The following is a 25,560-nucleotide window of genomic DNA, read 5'->3' on the forward strand; positions in this document are numbered from 1 at the left end:
CGGCCTTGTCAAACTGGATTCCATTCTAATAGCCCATGCAAGACAAATTCTTATTCCATATTCAACCAAGAGCGCACAATCTAGGAGAGATTGGGGATAAACTTTCTCCTAAGATTTACATATAGTGGTTCTCAAAGAGGGACCACTCCTCCATCAGTGGCATCACCTGGGGGCTCATTAGACACGCAAACTCTTGGTTAGAACCCAGCACTCAGTGGTTCCACAAGCCCTCCAGGTGATTCTAATGCACAGTAAAGTGTGAGAACCACTGCACTTAAAGCAACCAGAATCACTTAGAGTTGGAACACCAAAGCCAAGGAAAGCTCTTTATTTCAAGTTAAGGTCCAATTCAGTCTACTTCTAAGGTATATACTTTTTCAAAAATCCTCTGCCTCTATGTTCTTCAGACTTTTAATTTTACCACTTTGAGGTATAATTTACCATGAAATTCACTCGTTTTAAGCATACTGATCAACAATTTTTAATAAATTTCAAACACTGGGCAACCATTACCACAATCCAGTTTATAACATTTCCGTTGCTCCAAAAAGCCCCTTTGTGCCTGTTTGCAATCAATCTCCATTCTCGCCCCCAGCCTAGAATCTTGACCGCCTGATTTTTAAAAACTCTGAAGAGCCTTGGTACACTAGTTTCTCTACCACCATCCTGGCAGGAAGGAAGATTCACCCATCTGCAATCCCCCTCTTTTCCACTCTCCTTCCCATAGCCAGCAGAAGCTGAAGGCCAACCAAGACGTGCAGCTAGGCCTGGCTTCCTTATGCTGTCCTCTTTAGCTCTACTTGCCTAGAAGGTCCCTTTTATTGTGGGAGATAGTTTAATCTAGTGGTTAAGAGCATACTCTTTGTAGCTAGACAGAGCTGGGATATAAACCCATTTACTACTAACTGTGTGACGCTGGGCACGCCCCTTAACCTACTTAGCCCTTTAGTGGATTGTGTGTGATAATGTATTTAAAGCACTTAGCACAGTGTCCAGTACACAACAAGTGACAGTAAAAGCTGGATGTTGTTATTTGATGAGGGCAATTAGCTTTGAAGGGCCAATGAGCACCCACTACTGGCTTTGCTGGCACAGCATGAATGTAGCAGAACACTTGTTTCTACACTTACACAGTTAAAAATAATGCAGCAATGTGGCAGATTAGCTGGTTTACTAGTTATATTAATGAAAATGAACACCCTAATAAGCTAAGGCACAAATAAAAATCTTAAAAAAATGAAGACTTGAACTAAAGATGTTTAATCCATTTGTCCACTTGGTCCAATTGTGGACCAATTCAATAGGACAGCAGATACTTCTAATATGAAATCTTAAAGCATTTATTCCTCAGAATTATTAACTCTGCCCAGAAAGACAGTCTCCTGACTTCTCAATATACCTGATAAAAACTTGTGATAAGAATAGGCTTATTTAATAAACATCTGGCTTTCACTCACTGATGTCAAAATTCTCAGAAAGCTGCCAGCACACTAACCATAACCTATTACATTCTTCCTAAGAATTAACTTTCTGCTTCACACCCAACAGTTCTAAACTCTTACTGCAGGTTCCTCTCACCTGCAAACATCCACGGCATTTTTTTTCTTACCCCAACAACATTCTTGGGCACATCTACTAACATTTCCTCTATCTTCTGGACCAGGAGGTGTTTAAAGACAGAGTCATATTTTTGCATTCCTGACACTTACTATGATAACCAGGCAGATAATGAATGGATGAATGAATAAATAAAAACTACTAAAAACTAGGGTCTTCGAAAAAGAATGTACAGCAAGATTAATTAGTAATATTTCCTCAGTGCTTAGCAAAGCAAAAGGAATAAGGACAGTTCTCACCTTTTGACTTTTAATTTGTTCCACTACAACCATCACAGAGGGAAAAAGAAGCTGAAACTGCAAAGTAGAGAATAATTAGAAGGGTATGTAATCAAATGTAAGGGAAAAAAATCAACACAGGAAATGCTTTTGTTTCTAAAGAGTTCAACTTAAGATAAAACGGCAATACCAAAGAACAGTCAAGATCCAGTATCCTAAGGCAACTGGATGTGGAGGTTCACTGCAGATAGGAAGAGGACAGCAGAGAGAAGCAGTTTCTGTCTTTCTTTCTTTTTTTTTTTTTTTTGAGACAGGGTCTCACTCTGTCACCCAGACTGGAGTATAGTGGTGGGATCCCAGCTCACTGCAACCTCTGCCCCCGGATTCAGGAGATTCTCATGCGTCAGCCTCCCGACTAGCTGGGACTACAGGTGCACACCACCACAACCAACTAATTTTTGTATGTTTAGTAGAGATGGGGTTTCACCATTTTGGCCAGGCTGGTCTCCAGCTCCTGACCTCAAGTGATCCAACCGCCTCGGCCTCCCAAAGTGCTGGGATTAGAGGCATGTATCACCATGCCCAGTAGGGAAGCAGTTTCTTTTTTTTTTTTTTTGAGACGGAGTCTCGCTCTGTCGCCCGGGCTGGAGTGTAGTGGCCGGATCTCAGCTCACTCCGCCTCCCGGGTTCAGGCCATTCTCCTGCCTCAGCCTCCTGAGTAGCTGGGACTACAGGTGCCCGCCACGTTGCCCGGCTGGTTTTTTGTATTTTTTAGTAGAGACGGGGTTTCACAGTGTTAGCCAGGATGGTCTCGATCTCCTGACCTCGTGATCCGCCTGTCTCGGCCTCCCAAAGTGCTGGGATTACAGGCTTGAGCCACCGCGCCCGGCCGGGAAGCAGTTTCTATTTCTGAGGCTGGCATACTTGTTAATACTGATGTCAATATAGAGCAGTAATATTAGAATTAATATCAGACATTAAGTTTTAACTATATTTGGAAATCTTTAAACAGTTTTGATCTAGTAAAGCATACAAAATGCACAAAATATAAAATGTTAGGCGCTGAATCCAGAAGAAAAAAGTTCTCAAAAATAGTATCATAAATTAGATTATTCTAACACTATCAACAGATTGCAAGGCATTTGGTTATTTGGCCAGCATACCTGGTCTAGGGAGTAGTTGACATGTGATATGGAGAGATGGGGATCACCCAGGAACTGCAATAAAACAAGCCGTGATTAGGGCTCCACACAAAATATCTCAAATCTATTTGATCTACAAAAATGAGAAGAGAATCTCATGATGGGTTTAGTGTTAATTTTAGGCTATTGAGAACTGATAATTTAATCAGGTTATTAATCCTGATTTTCAGGCCATAAAGAAACCAAGCCAGGGCTCTTATAACTCACTAAAGAGTCTTTGCCACGATCTGTAAGCCACCCTGATCACAGGTTGGGCAATCACTGAGAGAACACTATCCCTTCCAGCCATATAGGAAATTGCTCACTCTTAACTACCTGACCTTATCAAAGGGCATTTCAGATTCAAGAACACGCCCTAATCTACTGTCCCAGAGATGTTTCCTGTATCCCCTCCTTCTTACCTCTTGTTCCAAATCAAGCAGTGCTTGGCGATAAGGCTGCAAAACAGAATCCAGCCCTGTGCAGAAGGCCCTCAGGTAGATTCCATGTAACCCACCTTGGCCCTGCTGAGATGGATGGTGATCCTGAAATCAAACAAAGAGAAGCCAACTTCTCAGCTCAGGCCCTGAAACCTGAGAAAGACATTATCAGGCTTGTTTCTTTTCAGAGTTATATAAACAAACCAATTACAGGCCTTGCCTTCACTTGACTATTTCCAGTGATGAGAAATCCATTACTTATTTCACATGAATTACCGATAAATTCACTGAAAGCTTAACATAGCTCCTGCCCTCTAGAGGTGTACACCCACCGAGAACAGGACCCACCTGTTGTTGCACATGGCCCGTGTACTGTTCAATGAACTCAGTGAAGCGAATATAGTCTGTGCCGAGCCGGCAGAGTCGATTCAGGACACTGGTCTCACTGGGGTGGAGGAAAGGGAAGTCCTGTGATACCTGTGGGAAGAGGAACACTGCCGAAAACACTGCCAGTCACTGCCTCAACTTTCAGGTGCTTCAAATGCTTCATACTACACACTTACCGTTTTCTTTCTCAAGATGTCCACTTAAAGGCGTTAAGTTCTGGATAACAATGTATTTCCAAACCATTTCAAAGGGGTTCCCTATCCCTGACCCAATTATTTGCTTCTTAAAATAGGTAACACACGCTAAATAATTTAAACAATACAAAATGGCGTACATTAAAAATAAGTCAAACACCCCAGAAGCAGCCGCTATTACCTACTTCTTAAGCAATCTTCTAGGGATGGTCTATAAGGATATGGGGTTTTTGACCTGGTTGCCACTAAGTTTCTTTAGCAATATTGCTCAAACGGGGGTCTGCAGACTCTATGGGTTTCTCAGACATATTCTTAGGATTTACAAATTCTCTTTTTTTTTTTTTTTTTTTGAGACGGAGTCTTGCTCTGTCGCCCAGGCTAGAGTGCAGTGGCCGGATCTCAGCTCACCGCAACCTCTGCCTCCTGGGTTCACGCCATTCTCCTGCCTCAGCCTCCCGAGTGGCTGGGACCACAGGCGCCCACCACCTCGCCCGGCTAATTTTTTGTATTTTTAGTAGAGACGGGGTTTCACCGTGTTAGCCAGGAGGGTCTCGATCTCCTGACCTCGTGATCCGCCCGTCTCGGCCTCCCAAAGTGCTGGGATTACAGGCTTGAGCCACCGCGCCCGGCCCAGGATTTACAAATTCTCTATAACAGTTTTCATTCCAGTAAAAATCTAAAATTAAACATACCACTATCTGTAAATGTACCTTATAACTGGCCATATAAATTTAGTGTCCATATTTGCATTTGTATTTTTAATTTAAATGAAAGCCAAATGATAGCCTAATATGCTATATATAAAGGTTTCACAGCAGTTCAGGTAGAAAATAGTAGTGGGAAAATATATTCCTTCAACCAACTTTTTAAAAACACTGTGGTAAAATACATATAACAAAATCTACCATTTTAGTTATTTTAAGTATATAGTTCAGTGGTATGAAGAACATTCACACTGTTGTACAACCATCACCACCATCCATCTCCAGAACTTTTCTGTTTGCCCCAAAGGAAATGCGGTATCCAGCCCCTGCCAAACACCACTCTACTGCCTCTGACTTTGACTACTCTAGTTACCTCATACAAGTGGAATCATTCAGGCCGGGAGTAGTTGCTCACGCCTGTAATCCCAGCATTTTGGGAGGCCGAGGCGGGTGGATCACCTGAGGTCAGGAGTTCAAGACCAGCCTGGTCAACATGATGAAACCCCACCTCTACTAAAAATATGAAAATTAGCCAGGCATAGTGGTGGGCTCCTGTAATGCCAGCTACTTGGGAGGCTGAGGCACGAGAATTGTTTAAACCCAGGAGGCAGAGATTGCAGTGAGCCGAGATTGCACCACTGCACTCCAGCCTGGGCAACAGAGCGAGACTTTGTCTCAAAAAAAGTGGAATCATTATTTGTCCTTTTGAGACTGGCTTATTTCAGTTCATCCATGTTGTAGCATGTGCCAGAATTTCTTTCCTTTTTAAGGCTGAACAATATTCCCTTGTATGTATATACCGCATCTCAATTACCTATTCGTCACTGCACTGACACTTGCTTCCACCTTTCAGCTATTGTGAATAATGCTTGGTGAACATGGGTGTACAAATATCTGTTGGGTCCTTGCTTTTACTTGTTTTGGGACATACCCTGAAGTGGAACTGCTAGATTATATGGGAATTTTATATTTATTTATTTATTTATTTTTTTAGAGACAAAGTTTCACTCTGTCACCCAGACTGGAATACAGTGGTGGGTTCATAGTCCACTGTAACCTCAAACCCCTAGGTTCAACCAGTTCTCCCACCTCAGCCTCCAGAATAGCTAGGACTACAGGCATGTGTCACCATGCCCGGCTAATTAAAAAAAATTTTTTTGTAGAGATGGAGTCTTGCTCTGCTGCGCAGGCTAGCCTCAAACTCCTGGCATTAACTGATCCTCTAGCCTCATCCTCCCAAAGTGCTGAAATCACAAGTGTGAGCCGCTGCGCCTGGCCTTTATTTAATTTTTTGAAGAACTGCCATACCATGTTCCATAATGGCTGTAACATTTTACATTTCCATTACTATATCCCAGGTACTGTGCTAATACTTTCAGACAAAAGAGTGAACAGAATCAGATGCAATTACTGCTCCAAAGGAACTCAGCGTATTATAAATGGATGGATATATAATATGGATTATATGTGGATGCCATCTTTACATGACAGTAAATGTGGTAACAAATAGGCAAAGAAAAATTTTTGTTACCGAGTCCATAGAAAATTGATTAGAGAGTCTCGCGATAACTGCGCAGGCGCGGACCAGAGCTCTCTTTTCTGAGCATCCGGCAAGATGGCAGAGGTAGAGCAGAAGAAGCGGACCTTCCGCAAGTTCACCTACCGCGGCGTGGACCTGGACCAGCTGCTGGACATGTCCTACGAGCAGCTCATGCAACTGTACAGTGCGCGCCAGCGACGGCGGCTGAACCCGGGCCTGCGGCGGAAGCAGCACTCACTGCTGAAGCGCCTGCGCAAGGCCAAGAAGGAGGCGCCGCCCATGGAGAAGCCAGAAGTGGTGAAGACGCACTTGCGGGACATGATCATCCTGCCAGAGATGGTGGGCAGCATGGTGGGCGTCTACAACGGCAAGACCTTCAACCAGGTGGAGATCAAGCCCGAGATGATTGGCCACTACCTGGGCGAGTTCTCCATCACCTACAAGCCCGTGAAGCACGGCCGGCCCGGCATTGGAGCCACCCACTCCTCCCGCTTCATCCCTCTCAAGTAGTGGCTCAGCTAATAAAGGCGCACCTGGCTCCAGTCAAAAAAAAAAAAAAAGGAAAATTGATTAGGAATCCAATTAATGTAGATTTTAATGATACAATGCTAATCACTTCTTCAAGTTAGTAACTTAAGAGGTTGCACAACATGGTGCTTAAGAACCTGGTCTCTGGAGCCTGACTGCCTGGGTTTGAATCCCTGAGTTGCCTTTACTTGCTTGAAAGCTTAGGCAAGTTACTATACCTGTCGGTGCCTCAGTTTTCATACCTATAAACTGAAGAAAATAACTGTGAGGATTAAATAAATTAATACATGTGTAAAGCACATGTCCCAAGCACACAGCCAGTGCTCACCACACATAAGCAATTTTATATTATTAACAAGACAGCTCTACCAGTTATCAAGTGATACTACTATTAAAATTGGCATTTGAGTGTTTCTTGTTGGCAGAGTTTTTGAAAAGTTCAATATCTAATTACTCTGAAACAGCACACAATATCTTGAAGTTACTGATACCATTCTATATAACATAGTTATATGAACAGGCTGAGAAATCCTGCATTAAAATAATGGTCATTTGAATTTATTGATTTGGTCGTTTTGTTTACTTTTAATTTATACAAATATTTGATTTTATAGTTAAGAGCATTATGCTTGAGTTTATAACTAGCTTATGTATATACATATTCAATATAATAAAATAATTTTCCTCCACACTTGGCACTCATGACAACTTTTCCCTTTATTCAAGTGTAAAAGACACTGCTCTGCAGAAAGTATGTAATACTTGCTGTCTTTGTCTTCTTTCCTTCCATCAATACCTAAACACCTGTTATGTGGCAGAAACTGTGCTAGGTGCTCCAGGTAGACGAATGAAGACCACTGTGGTCTTCGCTCCCAGGGGCAATCTATGTGGGAGAAAGACTAAAAACAGGTAACAACGATACATTATGAACTGTGACAAATCCTATTAGGGAAATAAACAAGTTGATGGAGAATAATGGCATCAGGGGAGGATGCTTAATTTAAAGATGTGCTCAGAGAAAGTTTTTCTGACAAAGTGACTTTAAAGCTGAGACCTTAAGGATGAAAAGGTAGACAATATCTGATTGAGAATTTTTCATAAGAAACAAAGGAAGGGAAAAGATGAATTGCTTGTTGCTGTCTCCCCCACCCCCTCCCTAGCTATCTTTCCTGTACTGTGTTATCTCTTTTTATTTTGGACCATCAGGCACCCACATACTTCCTGAATACTGTTCTCCTATATGCATGACATTGTACTAAGCTCTATGGAGAAAAGTGAAATACTGAATTAGTCTTCAAAGACCTACAGGTGAAAGATAATTCAAACTCCACCACACAAATCTTCACCTATTTTTTTCAAAAATTCACCTAAACTCTCAAACTCCAAATACACATTCATAAATAATAACGAAATGAATCTGTTTGATTGACAGGTTTTATAGACTAAGAATGTACCTTTTCTGCTCTTCCACAGTCTATTTGCCAATTCTTCTAAGAATAGGCGTGTCTTGGTGATCAGATGGACCTAGATTTCAATCTTGCCACTACCAGGACTGGCCAGCATAAAGTTCTCTGAGCTTCAGTTTGCTCATTTGGTAACTAGAAACAATACCTAAATGACTAAATTATTGAGAGCATAACACATTACTGGAAGCAGAAGCAGGTAAGAGTACTTCAAATACTGAAGCCAGACAGACCTGGTTCAAAACTAAGCTCTGTTAATTACTAGCTATCAGACCCCGATAGTTATTTAACATTCTAAACCTAGGTTAACCTGTAAAATGGATATAGATGGTTGTGAGGATTAAATAAGATAATGTATACGGAACATCATACATTCCTGGTTACACAAAGGCCCCCTACTAAGTGCTTTACCTAGTGCAGAAATTTCCTGGTAAAGGAGTAATGAGGGATACACCGCAGGCTCTTGATTTCATTTTTTCATTCAACAAACTTTACTGAGCGCTTACCAAGTGTTTGGGAGCTGTGTATTTGGCCCAGTCCTTGAAAACTCAAACAATGCACGTGTGAAAATAAATAGGAGAAAGTACCTCCCACACTTCTAAATCATTCCCCAGCAACTGTCACTCAGACACCTGGACCTCAGGCCCTTTCCTCGCCCCGCCACAGGCGGGGCTCTTCGAGGTCTGCCCTCCGTTTTCTAGCCTAGGCCCAGCCTCTCTAGGTGTCGCATCAGCCTTGACCCTAAGGGGCTGCCCTCCAGTCACCTGTCCAGGGACACGTCCCCAGCCCTGGAAGCCCCGCCCGCTAGGTCCCTCAGCCTAGTCCCCCAAGTGCTGACTCAGGTCCGCCGCTCCTGCATTCCGTGGTTCCCGCGCTCTGCGCCGGACAGTACCTGCAGGCCACTCCGCTTGTTCCAGGTGAAAATAGACCCAGGGTACCCGCTCAGAGCCAAGAGCAGTTCGTGGATCATTCCCACAGCGGACCTCGAGTCCCTGGATACTTCACCTCCTCCTCCAGCGCACCTCCAGGCGACCACGAGGGGAGTGCTTCCCCTTCCACACGCGCACCAGCCCCTGGGTCGGGCGGTTTGTGCCGAATCAACCCACCGAGACAATCGCTGCGGCGGAGCGGACGGGAAGCTGGGAAGGGGTCGCGGCTGAGTTCCGGAAGTTCGGAGGCTCCACTGGGCCCACCCGCTACTCCCGCCCAGGCTCCGTGGAGACTGAGTCGCGGGCGCAGCCCTCGCGCATGCGCCCTCGGTGCCCCGAGCCGCCCGCTCGGACTTCCGGTTTGGGAGCCTTACTTGGGAGGCTGGAGAGCCCGGGCCGGGGTCGGGGTTGGACCCCAAGTGGGTGAGACTGCCCCGGAGGCAAGGATGCGAGGGGGCTGAGGGGCAGCTCGAGAGGGAGATACTCCCAGGGGTGGGCTGGAGGGCGCCTTAGCCGGGTCAGAGGCCTCTGGAGGGACCGCACGACGGCTCTGGGTGACCCGGCCGGAGGGAGCGGAGACAAAAGAGGCCAGAATCCCGCAGTCGCCGCTCCTTGAGCTGAGAGCTCGGAGTCCGCGAACCGGCAGCACCTGGAGCCTCTGGCCGACTCCCGAGCACGTCCTCAGGAAGTCCGTTACTACTGCCCCTTAGACTCTCCAACGCAGTGTGACTCTCCCCAAGCCCACTCGGTCCTCGCTTTGGAGCCAAAACCAGCTTCTCTCCTTGCGCGAGGTTTTCCGACAGGTAGCTCCCTAATCCTTGCTGGGCAACTTCTACTTTTACGCGGGGAAAACAAAGACCCGAGATTCTGGACGTGATTTTTTGCCTGGGGTGGGCTTTGGGAGTTGTGCAGCCCGAGGGGGCGGGGCGGACACTGAAGGCCTCCGGAAGGACTGCGGAGGTACTGGGGGAGATGAGCTGCGACCAGCTGGACAGAGGCTTTTTGTTGCCTTCAAGCAGGATGGCGACTTGTCTTTAAATCCTCTCGAGCACCAGCTCTCCTATATGGTTCGGACTCACCGTGCAACATGGGGCAGGGAAATTAAATGGGATTGGATTTGGAGGAGGTGGGAGAGGGGCAGACATTAAGTAGTTTTATTTTCTGCTGCTTCCTGGGGCTGCCCTGAAAGTCAACCAGAAAAGCAGCTTTTGCAAAGTCTATTTACTGAAGATTGTGCTACCACAGAAGGCCACTCGGAGCACATGCGAAGGCAGGCCAGCTCTGGCAAGACTTTAGACATATGAATGTATTCCTTCTGCTAATAGTGCCATCTTTCTCTGCCCTAGGAAGAAACTCCTCTTACAGAGAGTCATCTGCAGGGGACTCTCCAAGGACATGGGAAGATAGATGTAAGCCCTGGAACCCAGACTCTTAAGTGGAGGGAAGCTGTTTTCTGCTGTTAATGATGGCCAAATCCGCTCTGAGAGAGAATAGCACTAACTCTGAGAGCTTCCGACAGCGTTTCAGGAGATTCCATTACCAGGAGGTGGCTGGGCCGCGGGAGGCTTTCAGCCAACTCTGGGAACTTTGCTGTCGGTGGCTAAGGCCGGAGGTGCGCACCAAGGAGCAGATTGTAGAACTGTTGGTGCTAGAGCAGTTCCTGACCGTCTTACCTGGGGAGATCCAGAATTGGGTACAGGAACAATGTCCAGAAAATGGAGAGGAGGCAGTGACTCTCGTGGAAGATTTAGAAAGAGAGCCCGGAAGACCTGGATCTTTGGTGAGAAGGGAGGGGGAATTCAAAAGTGTGATACTGGGAAGGGGCAAGGGTGGAGGGCTAAATTAAGATATAGACAGGCTTAAACAGGGACACAGTCTCCCTTGGTGATGCTTATACTTCTGGTCTGGTATACGTCACTTTTTCAGATAGTACTTGTCTGGAGATGCTGCCTGGGTGTACCTTCACCTACCCTGTCACAATGAGTTTTTCCTAGTTTCACAGTTTCTTAATAGGGAAGAAAGGGGATTTTTTTTTTCCAGCCTGTAGGTGGGTTTACTCTTTTGATCGTTTTCTTCTGGAGTTTCAGCTGCTTTAAGCTAATGGCAATGGAATAAGATCCTTGTTCGCTTTAACCTCCCCCACCCCTACAACCCTGGCCACGGGTATTAAATAATCTCCTCTGGGAATGCCCCTCATTATGATCTTGCAGTGACAATTAACGGGGGTTGTTTCTAGGTCACAGTCTCTGTGAAGGGGCAGGAAGTGCGCTTGGAGAAGATGACACCCCCGAAATCATCACAAGAGTTATTAAGTGTTCGGCAGGAGTCAGTGGAACCCCAGCCCAGGGGTGTACCCAAGAAAGAGAGGGCAAGAAGCCCAGACCTGGGACCACAGGAGCAGATGAACCCAAAGGAGAACCTCAAACCTTTTCAAAGGAGCGGTGAGGAGTAGATTGCTATGGGAAGATAGACTGCTATTCCAAGTTGGGAAGTAGGGTTGGGGATAGTGAGTGGGTAAGGGATTTCAGGAGTAAGTGGAAATTGCAGGATATGTGGTTGTTGACATGTAGTTTAGCCCTGTGGTATTCTTATATCACCTCTTGATAAGTCCACAAGAGAATGGCTCCCTAGTTTTTATCAGAAAGAACTTGGAATTATTTTATTTCCTCTTGGTAACGATGATAGTAGATCATTATTTTCTAGATAAAAATTCTTTTCTATACTTGAAGGCACATCTTCCTTTTGGTTGTTTTCTGTCTTCAAATTAAACTGTATTTGTTACCTTAAATTTTACCCCCAGAAGATCCATTCTTTAAACCTAAGTTTTTGTTGCTCTCTACTGGAACCTTTAAGTTCTCCAAATATCATGTTAATTGTGGGGAACTAAATTATGTGTATTATTTTCCTGAAAGTCTGTTAAAAGCTAAGTAAGAATTTTACTTCAGAATCTTGCAATGTCTTGTATCAGTATAGCCCAAGCTGTGATACTTTTTTGTTCACCTGGTAACTTCCAGGACTCTGATAACTTTCCCCAATGCCTTTATACCTAGTTGATTATTCTTGTACTTGATTTTTGTAGAACTTTTTTCTTCTTTGTAGTCTATTGATCATGTTCTATGCTTTTTTCTGTTACCATTTCACTTAAAATTTGTTGAGGTTGTTTTGAATTCTGATCTTATCATCCAAGACAACAGCCTTCTCAGCCAGTTTGGTAATGGTCTGTTTAGTCACCCAGATGAAATCCCTGAATCTTACACACAGACTTGGAGAGTTCATTAGTTTTTGAACACCTATCAAGGTGCTCAACACCCTGCAGGGTACTCTGCAATAAGAAAATGTGCCTATCCTGAACTTAAAAACGTGATTGAGAACACAACAGCTAACTCTTTAAGTATGGGCCGAACTGAACTGTACTGAAACAGTGCCAGACAATGACTTGCTTAATTGTGTGAGTACCGTATGGGTTTGGCAGAGTGGAAGATGAGGGAGGGCTATAGGTAAGGCTTCTTGAGGGCACTGGGAAATACAGCCTCTTGAAGGATGGGCTGAAATTGGATAGGAGGGAATTAAAGGCACAGAGTGGTGAATAATAGTGTGCTGTGTTCTGGAGGGAAGAGTCTGACAGGAATGGGTATGGTAGGCATTAAGGTTAAGGTTCACTAGGGTAGCATGTGCACTGAGGAAGCAAGAGCCTGCAGTTAGGTAGAACAGTGACTGCTGCAATTATCGGGGTGTGAGAGGATAAGTAGTCTGGACTTGGATGGTGGCAGTAGGAATAGAGAGGAAGGACTACTAAGGTAACCACCTTTAGAACTTGGTGACTGACTGTGAAGGAAACAGATAAGTTAAAGACAATCTTCTCTTGCCTCCCCCCGAAATCACTCCAAGTTTAATTCTGTAGCCCCAAGTGAAGAACAATTATTCCCAGCAGTACTAGAACCTGCCTACAAATAGGAGAGTTAGGGAGCAACTTGGAATAGGATTATCTGCTCTGAACATACAACAGAATCCTTTCCTCTCTTGTCACCCTGCTCTGGAAAATAAAACATTTCTCATCTTTTGAGGTTTCCTGTATTTTCCCCACTTTTTTCAACCCACTGAACTTTCTGAAAACATTGCCCTAGAGACTTTGTTTATAATCCTCTTGGATGAAAAAGGCAGGCCTGAATTTCAAGATTTTTGTGATAATCAGTCCAAACTATGACACCTTTTGTTTGCTTCCCTGCAAGCAGGATTTCCATTTCCTCAGTCCGGTGTGGTCTCCAGGTTGGAGCAAGGAGAGCCATGGATCCCAGATCTGCTGGGCTCCAAGGAGAAAGAACTTCCAAGTGGCAGCCACACAGGAGACAGACGGGTGCATGCTGATCTGTTACCATCCAAGAAAGATAGAAGAAGCTGGGTGGAACAGGATCACTGGAGTTTTGAAGATGAGAAGGTGGCAGGTGTGCACTGGGGCTATGAAGAGACCAGAACGCTTCTCGCAATTCTCAGCCAGACTGAGTTTTATGAGGCTCTCAAAAGCTGTCATAAGAACAGCCAAGTGTATGGGGCTGTGGCTGAGCGGCTCAGGGAATATGGCTTCCTCCGGACCCTGGAACAGTGTCGGACCAAGTTCAAGGGTCTCCAGAAGAGCTATCGGAAAGTCAAGAGCGGCCACCCACCTGAGACCTGCCCCTTCTTTGAAGAAATGAAAGCCCTGATGAGTGCTCAGGTCATTGCCCTGCCCAATAATGGCCTGGAAGAAGCAGCCTCTCACTCTTGCCTGGTGAGCAATGATGCTAAGACTGAGGAGCCAAGGCGCAGGGGCTGGCATGAGGAGGGAGCAGAAGAGGCTGTGGCTCAGGAGTCTGACAGTGATGACATGGATCTAGAGGCGACCCCCCAGGACCCCAACTCAACTGCAGCTATCGTGTTCAGAAACCCAGGTGGTAAGAAGCTTTTCTTCTTGGAGTTTTAGAATTCGACTTGGGGAACAAAGAGACTGGATGTGGGGTCAGAAGGCTTAATGTTACATGCCAGCTTTGCCACTTAGGGAACAAAGAAGTGCTTCTCAATTCTCTGTGTGTATTTCATTCTATTTTATGGGAAAATCAGTGAGATAATTGGGAATAAATTTAGATTTTTAAAAGAAATACACTCAGAAAATTCACAGTCCTGAGAAGGAGTATCATTCCTTCCATTTCTTTACTAAACTATTTTTTCCCTGATTTTAAAATCATTGCAGGCTCACTGAGAAAACTGTGGCATGATACTATCTTTAAGTAGAACCAGTATTTATTGAGTACGTCATATGAACTGGATATTTTACATATTTTATCTTTTACTTCCCCAAATCTCAAAGTCAGTTTATTATATCCATTTTTACTTAGAATAGCACAGTGAAGAATTGTCCAAAGTTGGGGAAACATTTTTTTATTTAAAAATTTTAAAATATATTTAAAACAGAGACAGGGTCTTGCTGTGTTGCCCAGGCTGGTCTCACTGGATTCAAGCAGTCCTCCCACCTCAGCCTTCTGAGTAGTTAGGACTACAGGTGTGAGTCACCACACTCAGCTGGGAACATCTAAGTTTCCTCTGAAATTCATAGTATACATTGGCATTTTAACAGGATTGAGAAGTCCTACAGTGAGAAAGCTTGTTTAACACTCTATTTAAATATTCTTGCCTAAGGAATCCTTAAAGTGTCACTTACTACCATTAATGTAATTGGTCCAACTATGCTGTTATGGAAAGAGCACCAAAGTATGACTCAGGAGGCTCAGATTCTAATCCTGATGACCACTAATAACTGGGTGACCTTGAACAGTTATCTAACCATTCTAAGCTTCCATTTCCTCAAGCATAAAATAGGGCAAAGCAGGAGGACTACATCGCTAAAGTTGCAGTGTCTTTTCCTTTTTTTTTTTTTTTTTGAGACGGAGTCTCGCTCTGCCGCCCAGGCTGGAGTGTAGTGGCCGGATCTCAGCTCACTGCAAGCTCCGCCCCCCGGGTTTACGCCATTCTCCTGCCTCAGCCTCCCAAGTAGCTGGGACTACAGGCGCCCGCCACCTCGCCCGGCTAGTTTTTTGTATTTTTTAGTAGAGACGGGGTATCACCACATTAGCCAGGATGGTCTCAGTCTCCTGACCTCGTGATCCGCCCGTCTCGGCCTCCCAAAGTGCTGGGATTACAGGCTTGAGCCACCGCGCCCGGCCTTCCTTTCTGTTTTTTATGACATGCATGATCTTACTTTAGTTCTGTTCTAGCTTTCTGATCTTTGTGTCTTCTGCTTTTTCATTTCTATTTTTCTTCTTGTTTTCTTCATTCTCTTTTTCCTTTTTTGTTGTGGACACAAATATATGTAGATTAATTAAACGTGGCACATGTGCTAAATGTTATTTTCGTTATCTTTGTTCTCTCACTTTTTTTTTTTTTTTTTTTTTGAGACAGAGTCGCTCTGTTGCCCAGGCTGGAGTGCAGTGGTGTGTTCTCATCTCACTGCAACCTCCGCACCCCCAGTTCAAGTGATTCTCGATTCTCATGCCTCAGCCTCCCAAGTAGCTGAGACTATAGGTGCACACTACCATGCCTGGCTAATTTTTCTGTGTTTTAGTAGAGACGGGCTTTCACCATGCTGTCCAGGCTGGTCTCAAACTCCTGGCCCCAAGCGATCCACAGGGATTACAGACATGAGCCACTGTGCCTGGCCAGCTTCTTTTTTTATATGGCTAAACAGAATTTGTAAATAAAGGTCTCTGTGAAATTGCTAAAGGAGATAAAGAAGCAAAACATTTTATACTGAGTTTGTGAGTTTTGGCAACATGAAGTATTTTTACTTTTTCATCTAGGAGCCTGAGCTTAGGTGAATTCTTTTTTTTTTTTTTTTTTTTTTTTTTGAGACGGAGTCTTGCTCTGTCGCCCAGGCTGGAGTGCAGTGGTGCAATCTCGGCTCACTGCAACCTCCGCCTCCTGGGTTCACGCCATTCTCCTGCCTCAGCCTCCCGAGTAGCTGGGACTACAGGTGCCCATCACCTCGCCCGGCTAGTTTTTTTGTATTTTTAGTAGAGATGGGGTTTCACTGTGTTAGCCAAGATGGTCTCGATCTCCTGACCTCATGCTCCATCAGCCTCGGCCTCCCAAAGTGCTGGGATTACAGGCGTGAGCCACCATGCCCGGCCGCTTAGGTGAATTCTCATGATGCAGATGATAGGACTGAGGAATTCAGGCTGTAAAGTTCTGGATTAAGTGGTGCTGAAATTTCTCTTCTGGTGGCAGGTGTACACTGGGGCTATGAAGAGACCAAGACTTACCTTGCAATTCTTAGTGAGACCCAGTTTTATGAAACCCTCCGGAACTGTCACCGCAACAGCCAGCTGTATGGAGCAGTGGCTAAGAGGTTACGGGAATATGGCTTTCTTAGGACCCCGGAGCAGTGTCGGACCAAGTTTAAAAGCCTGCAAACCAGCTATCGGAAAGTTAAGAATGGCCAGGCACCAGAGACCTGTCCCTTCTTTGAAGAGATGGATGCTTTGGTGAGTGTCCGGGTTGCTGTCCCATCCAATGATGGCCAGGAAGAAACAGCTTCTTGCCCCATCCAGGGGACCAGTGAGGCCAAAGCTCAGAAGCAAGCCGAGGAGGTAGATGAGACCACAGAGGAAGATTCTGATGATGAAGAAGATACCGAGATACTCCCAGGGGCTGTCATAACCCGTGCTCCAGTGTTATTCCAGAGCCCCTGTGGTAAGATTCTTTCACTGTTATGGTATAAATAACAAAGGGAAAGACAATGGGACTTAGGAAAAATATCAGATTGAGAAGAACTGGTCTCTACACCCAGCTTTCAGGATTCTTCTTGTGATTACCCATATTTCTTGTCTATTAAAGCAGCTCACTGAGGGGATATAAATTATTTATGTGACTTGCCTCCTTTCACTAGAGCATCAATCTGAGATGGCTACACATTGTAAATCTGCTGTGATTTATTCATGAACTGCTAGGTTTCCAGCCAGTTTACCAAGCAGGGATTCTGAAAGCTCACATTTCTCAAGTAGCATGTCATGTACCCCATAGTAGGATGAAGTTGATTTTAAAAGTTCATTCTCTTTTATGTAATGTTTTCTTCTAGTTTCAGCTCATATACCAGCTGTATGTCTGCTTTATTCACATTTATGAAAACCCGGTAACTCTTCTTCACTTTTACGAATCTGAGGTTCCTGAGAGAACTGACCCTTTGAATCTTAGTTGCTAGATAAGAAAAAAATACTTCACAAGGGCTTCCCTCCTTGTGAGAAGAATTCTAATTTCAGAGTCACATAGGTGTATGTATGTGAATCCGGGCTCTGTTGTTTATTAGCTAAGTGACTTAGAGAAAGTTACTTAAGTCTGGGCATGGTGGCTCACGCCTGTAATCCCAGCATTTTGGGAGGCCAAGGCTGGCGGATCACCTGAGGTCAGGAGATGGAGGCCAGCCTGGCCAACATGGCGAAACCCCATCTCTACTAAAAATACAAAAAATTAGCCAGGTGTGGTAGCGCATGCCTGTAATCCCAGCTACTCAGGAGGCTGAGGCAGGAGAATCGCTTGAACCTGGGAGGCAGAGGTTGCAGTGAGCCAAGATTGTGCCATTGCACTCCAGCCTGGGCAATAACAGTGGAAAAAAAAAAAAGTTACTTAACCCCCAAGTTTGCTTATATATTAAGATGTACCTCACAGGGTTGATGTAAATGAGGTACTGTGCACAGTGCCTGGCACATAGTAGCCATTTAATAAATAATAGTTTTCATTTTCATAAGCCTTTAAGATCAGCATTCTTTAATGGTGTTCCCTGGAATATCAATTCCATGGGGTATTAATATATTCTACTAAAAAATAACTTCTAGGTTTGGGAAGATGGTAAATACCCCTCTTGGAGGCTCACAATACATATTCACATATTTAAGCATCTAAGATTTATTTAATCTAGTGACTATTTCATGAAATATCTCATAAGACTAGGCTTCTGGGTGGAAATACTGTCTCAGGAGGTACAAACATGGGCTGATACTCAACATGCTTTTACTCCTACATTAAGAATAGGGAATATGGGATTCAGAGTTTACCTGAAATATCTGAATAATTGCAAATTTGCATAGCCTAGGCCCAAATAAGCCAGGCATTTGGTTCTTAAGACCTTTTGGTTCTTTGAAAGACACTACATATTTTTATATCCTGTTTTTACTTCCAATGTATATTGGAATGTGAGGGGAAGGGGACTCATGAAGCTCCTCTGGATATAAAAGTTTCCAAAAATGTTTTCCTGAGCATGTCCTTCTAAACCTTTTAGTTACTGGTGAAGAACATGAATAAGAATACTATGACAGACCCGAGATGTGGCAAAAATACGTATTAGAAAGTGTCTTTCCTGTAGAAACATGGAAATTATTTTATCTAAAACCTGGTGAATTTTCTGTGCAATACTGAGAGGATTTTCCAAAGATCCTAGGTGACCAAGAGGAGTTAAGAGTATATATTAATCAGACCCTATGTAGATGAGAAGCACATGATAGGTTAACGAGTAGAGAAGTAAAACATTGGGATTTTAATAAGATAATGGTAGTTATTTGGGATCTAGGGCTCCCTAAATTTTATCTTTAATCATCTGGTGTAATGCTTGTTTTTCCCAAGTTTTACATTCCTGTGGCACATATTAAGAAAATAGATGACTTCTAAAATTCTATTTTACATCAGGTTTTGAAGCTGGATTTGAGAATGAAGATAATTCAAAATGGGATATTTCTGAGGAAGTACAGTTGCATAGGACATTACTTGCAAGGTCTGAAAGGAAAATTCCTCGGTATCTTAATCAAGGTAAAGGCAATGAGAGAGACTGTAGATCAGGAAGACAGTGGGTGAAGACCTCAGGGGAGAAAAGAGGAAAACTGACATTCCCAGAGAAGAGCTTAAGTGAAGTCTTAAGTCAACAGAGAACTTGCTTGGGAGAGAGATCATATAAACATCTCAAATACAGCAAAGGCTTTGGTCCGAATTCCCTTCTCATGCATCAGGAATCCCACCAGGTGGAAAATCCATATAAATGTGCTGATTGTGGGAAAAGCTTCAGTCGGAGTGCACGACTCATTAGACACCGGAGAATCCACACTGGAGAGAAACCTTATAAATGTCTTGACTGTGGAAAAAGTTTCCGTGACAGTTCAAATTTCATCACCCATAGGAGAATCCACACAGGAGAGAAACCTTATCAATGTGGTGAGTGTGGGAAACGCTTCAATCAGAGCTCAAGCCTTATCATTCACCAGAGGACCCACACAGGAGAAAAGCCCTATCAATGTGAAGAGTGTGGAAAAAGCTTCAATAACAGTTCTCATTTTAGTGCACACCGGAGGATACACACAGGAGAGAGACCCCATGTGTGTACTGACTGTGGAAAGAGTTTCAGTAAGAGTTCTGACTTACGTGCACATCATAGAACCCACACAGGAGAGAAACCCTATGGGTGTCATGACTGTGGCAAGTGCTTCAGTAAAAGCTCTGCCCTTAATAAGCACCGAGAAATCCATGCACGGGAAAAGCTTCTGTCACAGTCAGTACCTAAGTAAGCCCCTGAGGATATATAAAGGAAAGAGGCTCAATAAATGTATTGTTTAGAAAGTCTTCCAGTAGTGAGATCCATCTCCTATTCTGTGTCCAGCTAGCTTAGGAAATTCTCTAGGATTTATGCCACTGTTCCTTGTTTTTCCTGATCTAGAGTCAAATCCCCAAGGCAGTCTAAAGAGTGAAAGGAAGATTTTAGTCCCTCTCCTTGCCTGCATCTGAATTGATGGATAACATCTTTTCCCTCTCAGTGCCTATGGTGTTCCCTTAATATAAGCAGAGAGGACATGGTAGCAGATCCTATGAATTTGATAAGCATCCTTCTTTACTCATTCTGTCATTCAGCTGCACTTTGACAGGAAAAACCCATTACATTTCAAGAAGAAGTTGTGAGACTTTGCTCATTAGGTGGGTCTAGCTCTTTTTTTTTTTTTTTTTTTTTGAGACGGAGTTTTGCTTGTTGCCCAGGCTGGAGTGCAATGGCACGATCTCGGCTCACTGCAACCTCTGCCTCCCAGGTTCAAGTGATTCTCCTGCCTCAGCCTCCCAAGTGGCTGGAATTACAAGCATGCGCCACCATGCCCAGCTCATTTTGTATTTTTAGTAGAGATGGGGTTTCTCCATGTTGGTCAGGCTGGTCTCAAACTCCCGACCTCAGGTGATCCGCCTGCCTCTGCCTCCCAAAGTGCTGGGATTACAGGCGTGAGCCACCGCACAGGGCTTTTTTTTTCGAGATGGAGTCCCGCTCTGTCGCCCAGGCTGGAGTGCAGTGGCATGATCTCGGCTCACTGTAACCTCTACCTTCTGGGTTCAAACAATTCTTCTGCATCAGCCTCCCGCGTAGCTGGGATTACAGCTGCCTGCCACCACACCTGGCTAATGTTTGTATTTTCAGTAGAGATGGGGTTTCACCATGTTGGCCAGGCTGGTTTTGAACTGACCCTGTGATCTGCCTGCCTAGGCCTCCCAAAGTGCTAGGATTACAGGTGTGAGCCACCGTGCCCGGCCCAGCTCTTCTTTATACAATAATTGAAATGCTAACATGAATGACTCTTCCTGCTCACTTAAACCTGTGCTCAAAATGACATATTTGTCAGGCACCCTCTTCATTTACCTTAAAGAAGGAGAGTTTAATGTCCATCTTTGATTCTGCCCTATGAATCGTCTTGTCAAGAACAGGTGTTTTTATGCAGAAACAATGAAAACCTTATACTGAAGTATGAACCCTGGATTTCTTAGTTTCTTCCGAGTCCTAGAAGAAGGGTTGGAATAGAATAATACATTTACAGGATTTAGTTTGGTTTCCTTTCTGTCCAGTCTCATCTGAACTTCATCTATCCCTTGTGGTCCAGAAGTTCCACAGAGCAAGGCAGCTGGAAGTGGTGACAGGTAAAGCAGTTAAAGCTGCCAACAGGAACTCATCCATATTCCACACACCTAGTATAGTGTTACGCCCTCCATGGGCACTTCCCTGCAATAAGTAGAAGCCACTGCCACATTCCCACGTATTGGGAAAATGGACTACTGTGTGCGAACAGGCCCTTCACCCTAATAGCGGGGAAGATGGATTGTCTTTGGCCAGTGGAGCTGCCAATCTAGACATACACATTCCGCTGAATACAATTAAAAGCAGTTCTTTAAATGCAAATGTAATTACTCATCTTTATGATACAATAGTATTGAATTAACTGCCCATATATTCATAGTATGATGAGCCCTGTATAGCACAAGGTCAGCAGGTCGTCTCCTTGTCCTTACAATCTAAAGCAGATGACACTGACATGGACAAGCAAGTGCACATGCATAGTTGCAGCAGTTTTAGAGAAATATAGAAAGCTAGGTAGCAACACTATGCATAAATGTTGCGGTCCAATGCATTAGTTTGCTGTAACAAAAATCCAGGAGGTATTTTCTTCTCTTTATTCAGGAAGGCTTCATGAAGCAGGAAGTGTTTAAAGGAGGGAAGGTTACTGGTTAAATTAGGACAGGAAGAACTTTCCATAACTAGTTGCAAAATTGAGTGTTGGGTGGGTTGAGGAATGGGAAAATGGGGGAGCAAGGTGTTTTATGCAGATGGAACAAAAGGCAAAGGATATACTGTAAGGAAGGCCAGATAAAGCTTGGAGTAGCATGAGAACTTGAGGAATAGTATGATATGGGCTGTGCAGCAGGCAGAGAGAATCACCTTAGCTGAAACATGGGTGTTAGGAGCAGACCATGAGGTGGCAGACCCATCATCTATGGTAAATCAGGTACTATGCTATAACTATTGATAAGAAAACAGCTGACTGACACTGGAAGAATAAGCAGTTTAAGGGGACTAGCTCCGATGGGAGACAAAGGTCAGAAATCGTAGTAACTGATGAAGATATTTTGATGAGCAGGTGAGAAGAAAGATAAACATGGCCAGATGGCCAAGGCCTGGGATAAATAGCCGTTTCACATTCAATTAGAATTCTGTGGCTGGAATAAGATCGGGGAGAGCAGCAGGAAGATACAGTATTCTATAATTCATAGCTTGTTGTATTAGAGATTAATTAGGATTCTACTGTTGAATCTTAGTACAAAAAAGTCTAATATTTATTAGGAATTAAGGGAAGATGGTATTTCTGTTATGTTGCCTAAGCAGACAGGAAGCTATAAGAAACCAGTGCCTCAGGATCTGAGATGATTTAGGAAGTATGCTGTAATGTCAAAAAAATATATATATATATATTGCCTTTAGTATATCTATGTATAGTCTTGTGGGAAAAGCATTGGTTAAGGTGTCAACAGATATTCTGGTTCCAGATGTCTTGTGTGTAAGTTAACCTGCTTCCATTTCCCTTTCTGTAAAGCAAAATAATGTTTACACCTAATCTGTCTCTCAGGGATACCATATTAATAAAAATTATGTCCATAAAGTGCCTGGTGTTTCTTCAAGTGTGTGTGTGCGTGTATATAAGTATATATATATATACACACACACACAAATTACAATCAAGTTGTGGATGGTAGGTAAAGATCAGTCTTTCTTTTTTTTTAGCTCCCTGTGTGGGTTTACTAGAAGTATGTTTATCTGAATCTTTATATTCTAGAAAGAGGAGTAAGTCAGATTGTGGTAAAAGGGGAATTAGAATGCAAATCCTTCCTCTGTACCTCTAGCTATATCCACAATAAATTAGGACCCAAGATAACTGGGCATGCAGAATCTTATTTTTTAAATTTTTATTTATTTTATTTTTTAGAGACAGGATCTCACTCTGTTGCCCAGGCTGGAGTGCAGTGGTGCCATCATAGGTCACTGCAGCTTCAAATTCCTGGGCTCAAGTGATCCCCAGCCTCCCCAATAGATGGGACTACTGGCATAAGCCACCACACTCAGCTCATTTCTTAAAGTTTTGTATTGATGAGGGGGTCTCTCTATGTTGTCCAGGCTGGTCTTGAACTCCTGGCTTCAAGTGATCCTCCTGCCTCAGCCCCCCAAAGTGCTGGGATTACAGGCATGAGCCACAGTAACTAACTCAGCTGAGTCTTACTTTAAAAGACCCAGAACCAGCTGGGCGTGGTGGCTTATGCCTGTAATCCCAGCAGTTTGGGAGGCCGAGGCAGGTGGATCATGAGGTCAGGAGTTTGAGACCAGCCTGGCCAAAATGGTGAAACCCCCATCTCTACTAAAAAATACAAAAATTAGCTGGGTGCGGTGGCGGGCGCCTGTAATCCCTGCTACTCGGGAGGCTAAGGCAGGACAATCACTTGAACCTGGGAGGCAGAGTCTGCAGTGAGCCAAGATCATGCCACGGCATTCTAGCCTGGGTGACAGAGCAAGACTCCGTCTCAAAAAAAAAAAAGACCCAGAACCAACACTCCAAACTCCAGATGAAAAGAATATGCAGAAGGAATAGGGCAAGGGCCAACTTGCTTACCAGGTAAAAACCCAGTTCATCTCAAACTACCTCACAAACCATTACATGCTGCCCAACCTGCCATTCCTCAGGATGGAAGCAGCAAAACATATCTTCAAACTTTCTAAGAAACCAAGCCCACTGTTGGGCATCTCTGCACCTCTAACTTTTTAACATCAGTAAAGCCTTTGTGGGAGAGATGGGGTGGCATATGCAGCAAAGGAAGCAAAAAATGTGTATTAGCAGAAACTGGACAATCCTGTTCACATCAGTTGTTTCCTTAGCGCCATTACTTTTCTTTTCCCCATACTATCATTTTTTCCTTTTATTGTTTGTTCTCTATGGCCAATGCCATAGAATGTAACATGTTTTTGCCATTCTCACTTATTGTAATCTGAATGTAGACTCTTGAGTCTTGTCAACGTAGTATAGCACTATTTTTACGGTGACCAGGTAAGAACGGGAAGATGAGGTAAGATTGTAAAGATACATCAGTTCTTTCCCCGTTATTCAATTCAAAATCCAAAACAAAGACTTTACTCCTATACACTCAAATAGCTATGTAATGACATGCATGTCTCAAAAGTTTTGACATATAAAATGTTATGTAGAATTCTTTGAAACCATGGTGCTTAAAGTACCAGGTGTGTGTGTGTATTTTTTAAGAGCTTAAATTCTTCCTCTCCTACCACACCCAACATGGTGCTCTTTTAGAAACAAAACTTTGGAACAACTAGAAGTCAGGTTCAAGACTAGAAACAGAAGTCCAATGTACCTCAGAGCTCAAAAAGGCTCTGGAGAGCAGAACTTCACTGTGGTCAAAGAGTAAAGTAAGAATATTAAAAATAAAATACATTGATTCCCAGTTGACTCAGTTCAACCTGTATAACCCAATAGATAAATCAGGGAAGTAATTTTAAAGTCTTCCATAATTAATGAGTTCCTCAAATTATTTAAGTAGAATTTAATTTACAAATATTTTATTGACATCTTTGTTAAATATAGTACAGAAACCAAAGATACTCACATCATTGTACACAGTGAGGTCTATATTCCAGTAACTCATGCTGTGAGTCACCAAGCACCTGAATATTTCTTAGGCCTCACATATTTTTGGTTGCCCAAAGTTGGCATTTAAGAGTTTTTAACAGATAATTGCAGGAGCAACATTTACAGAGACTAGGCCAAATTCTAATGAACTTAGTGCTCTTGATGTGGAACTAGTGTAGGCAAAATGAAGCTGCATTCCAGGTCAGTCCCATAACACTTCACCTCTGGGTTCATTTATGTACAGATAAGACACAAGCTATATATGGTCTTAGCAACACAGAGAGTGAAAATAGCAGCTATGGTGGTGACCAGATAAGTCTGGGATGGGGCTTTGAAGATGCAAATGGTATACATGTACAGGGTTACCTGGTATTAACAGTAGGGAGCAGGCGTACTTTCCAAAATGCTAGATCACTGAAGGAATCCAGGAAATAAGGTTTCAGGAGTCTATTCCAATCTACATACACTGTATACAGTTTTCGTAACTTTTAATCTTGATATAATTTCAAACTTACAGAAAAAGTTCCAAGAGTACAAGAAACTCCTGTATACCTGGATTCACCAACTATTTATATTTTGCCTATTTGCTTTTCATTCTCTACGTATGTGAATGTGTGTGTATATATACTTTTTAAAAATTTTTTTGAAATAGGGTCTCACTCTGTCACCCAGACTGGAATGCAGTGATCTGATCATGGCTCGCTACAGCCTTGACTTCCTGGGCCCAAGCCATCCTCCTACCTCAGCTTGTTGGGTAGCTAGGAATTCCGGCATGTGCCACCATGCCTGGCTAAGATATTTTATTTTATTGTTATGTTATGTTATGTTATGTTATGTTATGTTATGTTATGTTATG

At 43.5% G+C, this 25,560-nt stretch overlaps 3 protein-coding genes and 1 pseudogene across 10 annotated transcripts in view; 2 read left to right on the forward strand and 2 right to left on the reverse strand.

Annotated features, from left to right (window-relative positions):
- LOC113219491 (gamma-tubulin complex component 4) overlaps positions 1–9,533 on the reverse strand; it is a 38,993-nt gene extending 29,460 nt beyond the window's left edge. For all 5 annotated transcript variants that reach the window (XR_003306831.2, XM_026447856.2, XM_026447854.1 and 2 more), the window contains exons 1-5: positions 9,165–9,533; positions 3,805–3,933; positions 3,439–3,561; positions 2,999–3,052; positions 1,857–1,913 (exon numbers count right to left, since the gene is read on the reverse strand). Coding sequence is in view for 4 of the 5 variants with exons in the window: in XM_026447856.2 (XP_026303641.1) it covers positions 1,857–1,913; positions 2,999–3,052; positions 3,439–3,561; positions 3,805–3,933; positions 9,165–9,242 (441 nt within the window). In the remaining variant the exon portion in view is untranslated. The remainder of the gene's footprint in view (positions 1–1,856; positions 1,914–2,998; positions 3,053–3,438; positions 3,562–3,804; positions 3,934–9,164) is intronic.
- Positions 6,356–6,841, forward strand: LOC113219841 (annotated as a pseudogene). Its single transcript, XR_003306832.2, has one exon. The product of XR_003306832.2 is annotated as a 40S ribosomal protein S15 pseudogene (transcript).
- On the forward strand, positions 9,527–19,835 carry LOC111529173 (zinc finger and SCAN domain-containing protein 29). 3 transcript variants are annotated; one of them, XM_023196043.2, is made up of 6 exons: positions 9,527–9,624; positions 10,548–10,981; positions 11,438–11,642; positions 13,434–14,129; positions 16,456–16,920; positions 18,907–19,835. In XM_023196043.2, the coding sequence occupies exons 2-6, from the start codon at positions 10,664–10,666 to the stop codon at positions 19,773–19,775; spliced, it is 2,553 nt and encodes an 850-aa protein (XP_023051811.1). In that variant the 5' UTR covers positions 9,527–9,624; positions 10,548–10,663; the 3' UTR covers positions 19,776–19,835. The 3 variants fall into 3 exon arrangements, with proteins under 3 accessions (XP_023051811.1, XP_023051810.1, XP_023051812.1); XM_023196042.2 differs by having other exon boundaries at positions 9,533–10,004; XM_023196044.1 differs by having other exon boundaries at positions 9,545–9,620.
- LOC111529176 (adenosine deaminase-like protein) overlaps positions 16,259–25,560 on the reverse strand; it is a 34,306-nt gene continuing 25,004 nt past the window's right edge. The window contains exon 12 of the mRNA XM_023196054.2: positions 16,259–16,934. Within this exon, the coding sequence (XP_023051822.1) occupies positions 16,932–16,934 (3 nt within the window). The 3' untranslated portion in view covers positions 16,259–16,931. The remainder of the gene's footprint in view (positions 16,935–25,560) is intronic.

Source organism: Piliocolobus tephrosceles, unplaced genomic scaffold (genome assembly GCF_002776525.5).
Source record: "Piliocolobus tephrosceles isolate RC106 unplaced genomic scaffold, ASM277652v3 unscaffolded_108, whole genome shotgun sequence".
Lineage (NCBI taxonomy): Eukaryota > Metazoa > Chordata > Mammalia > Primates > Cercopithecidae > Piliocolobus > Piliocolobus tephrosceles.

Excerpts from the sequence above, each read along its gene's own strand:
- LOC111529173 (XM_023196043.2), top strand. The coding sequence starts at position 10,664 with ATGATGGCCAAATCCGCTCTGAGAGAGAATAGCACTAACTCTGAGAGC. Across the intron at positions 10,982-11,437 it reads CCGGAAGACCTGGATCTTTG|GTCACAGTCTCTGTGAAGGG; the intron begins GTGAGAAGGGAG and ends GGTTGTTTCTAG. Across the intron at positions 14,130-16,455 it reads CGTGTTCAGAAACCCAGGTG|GTGTACACTGGGGCTATGAA; the intron begins GTAAGAAGCTTT and ends TTCTGGTGGCAG.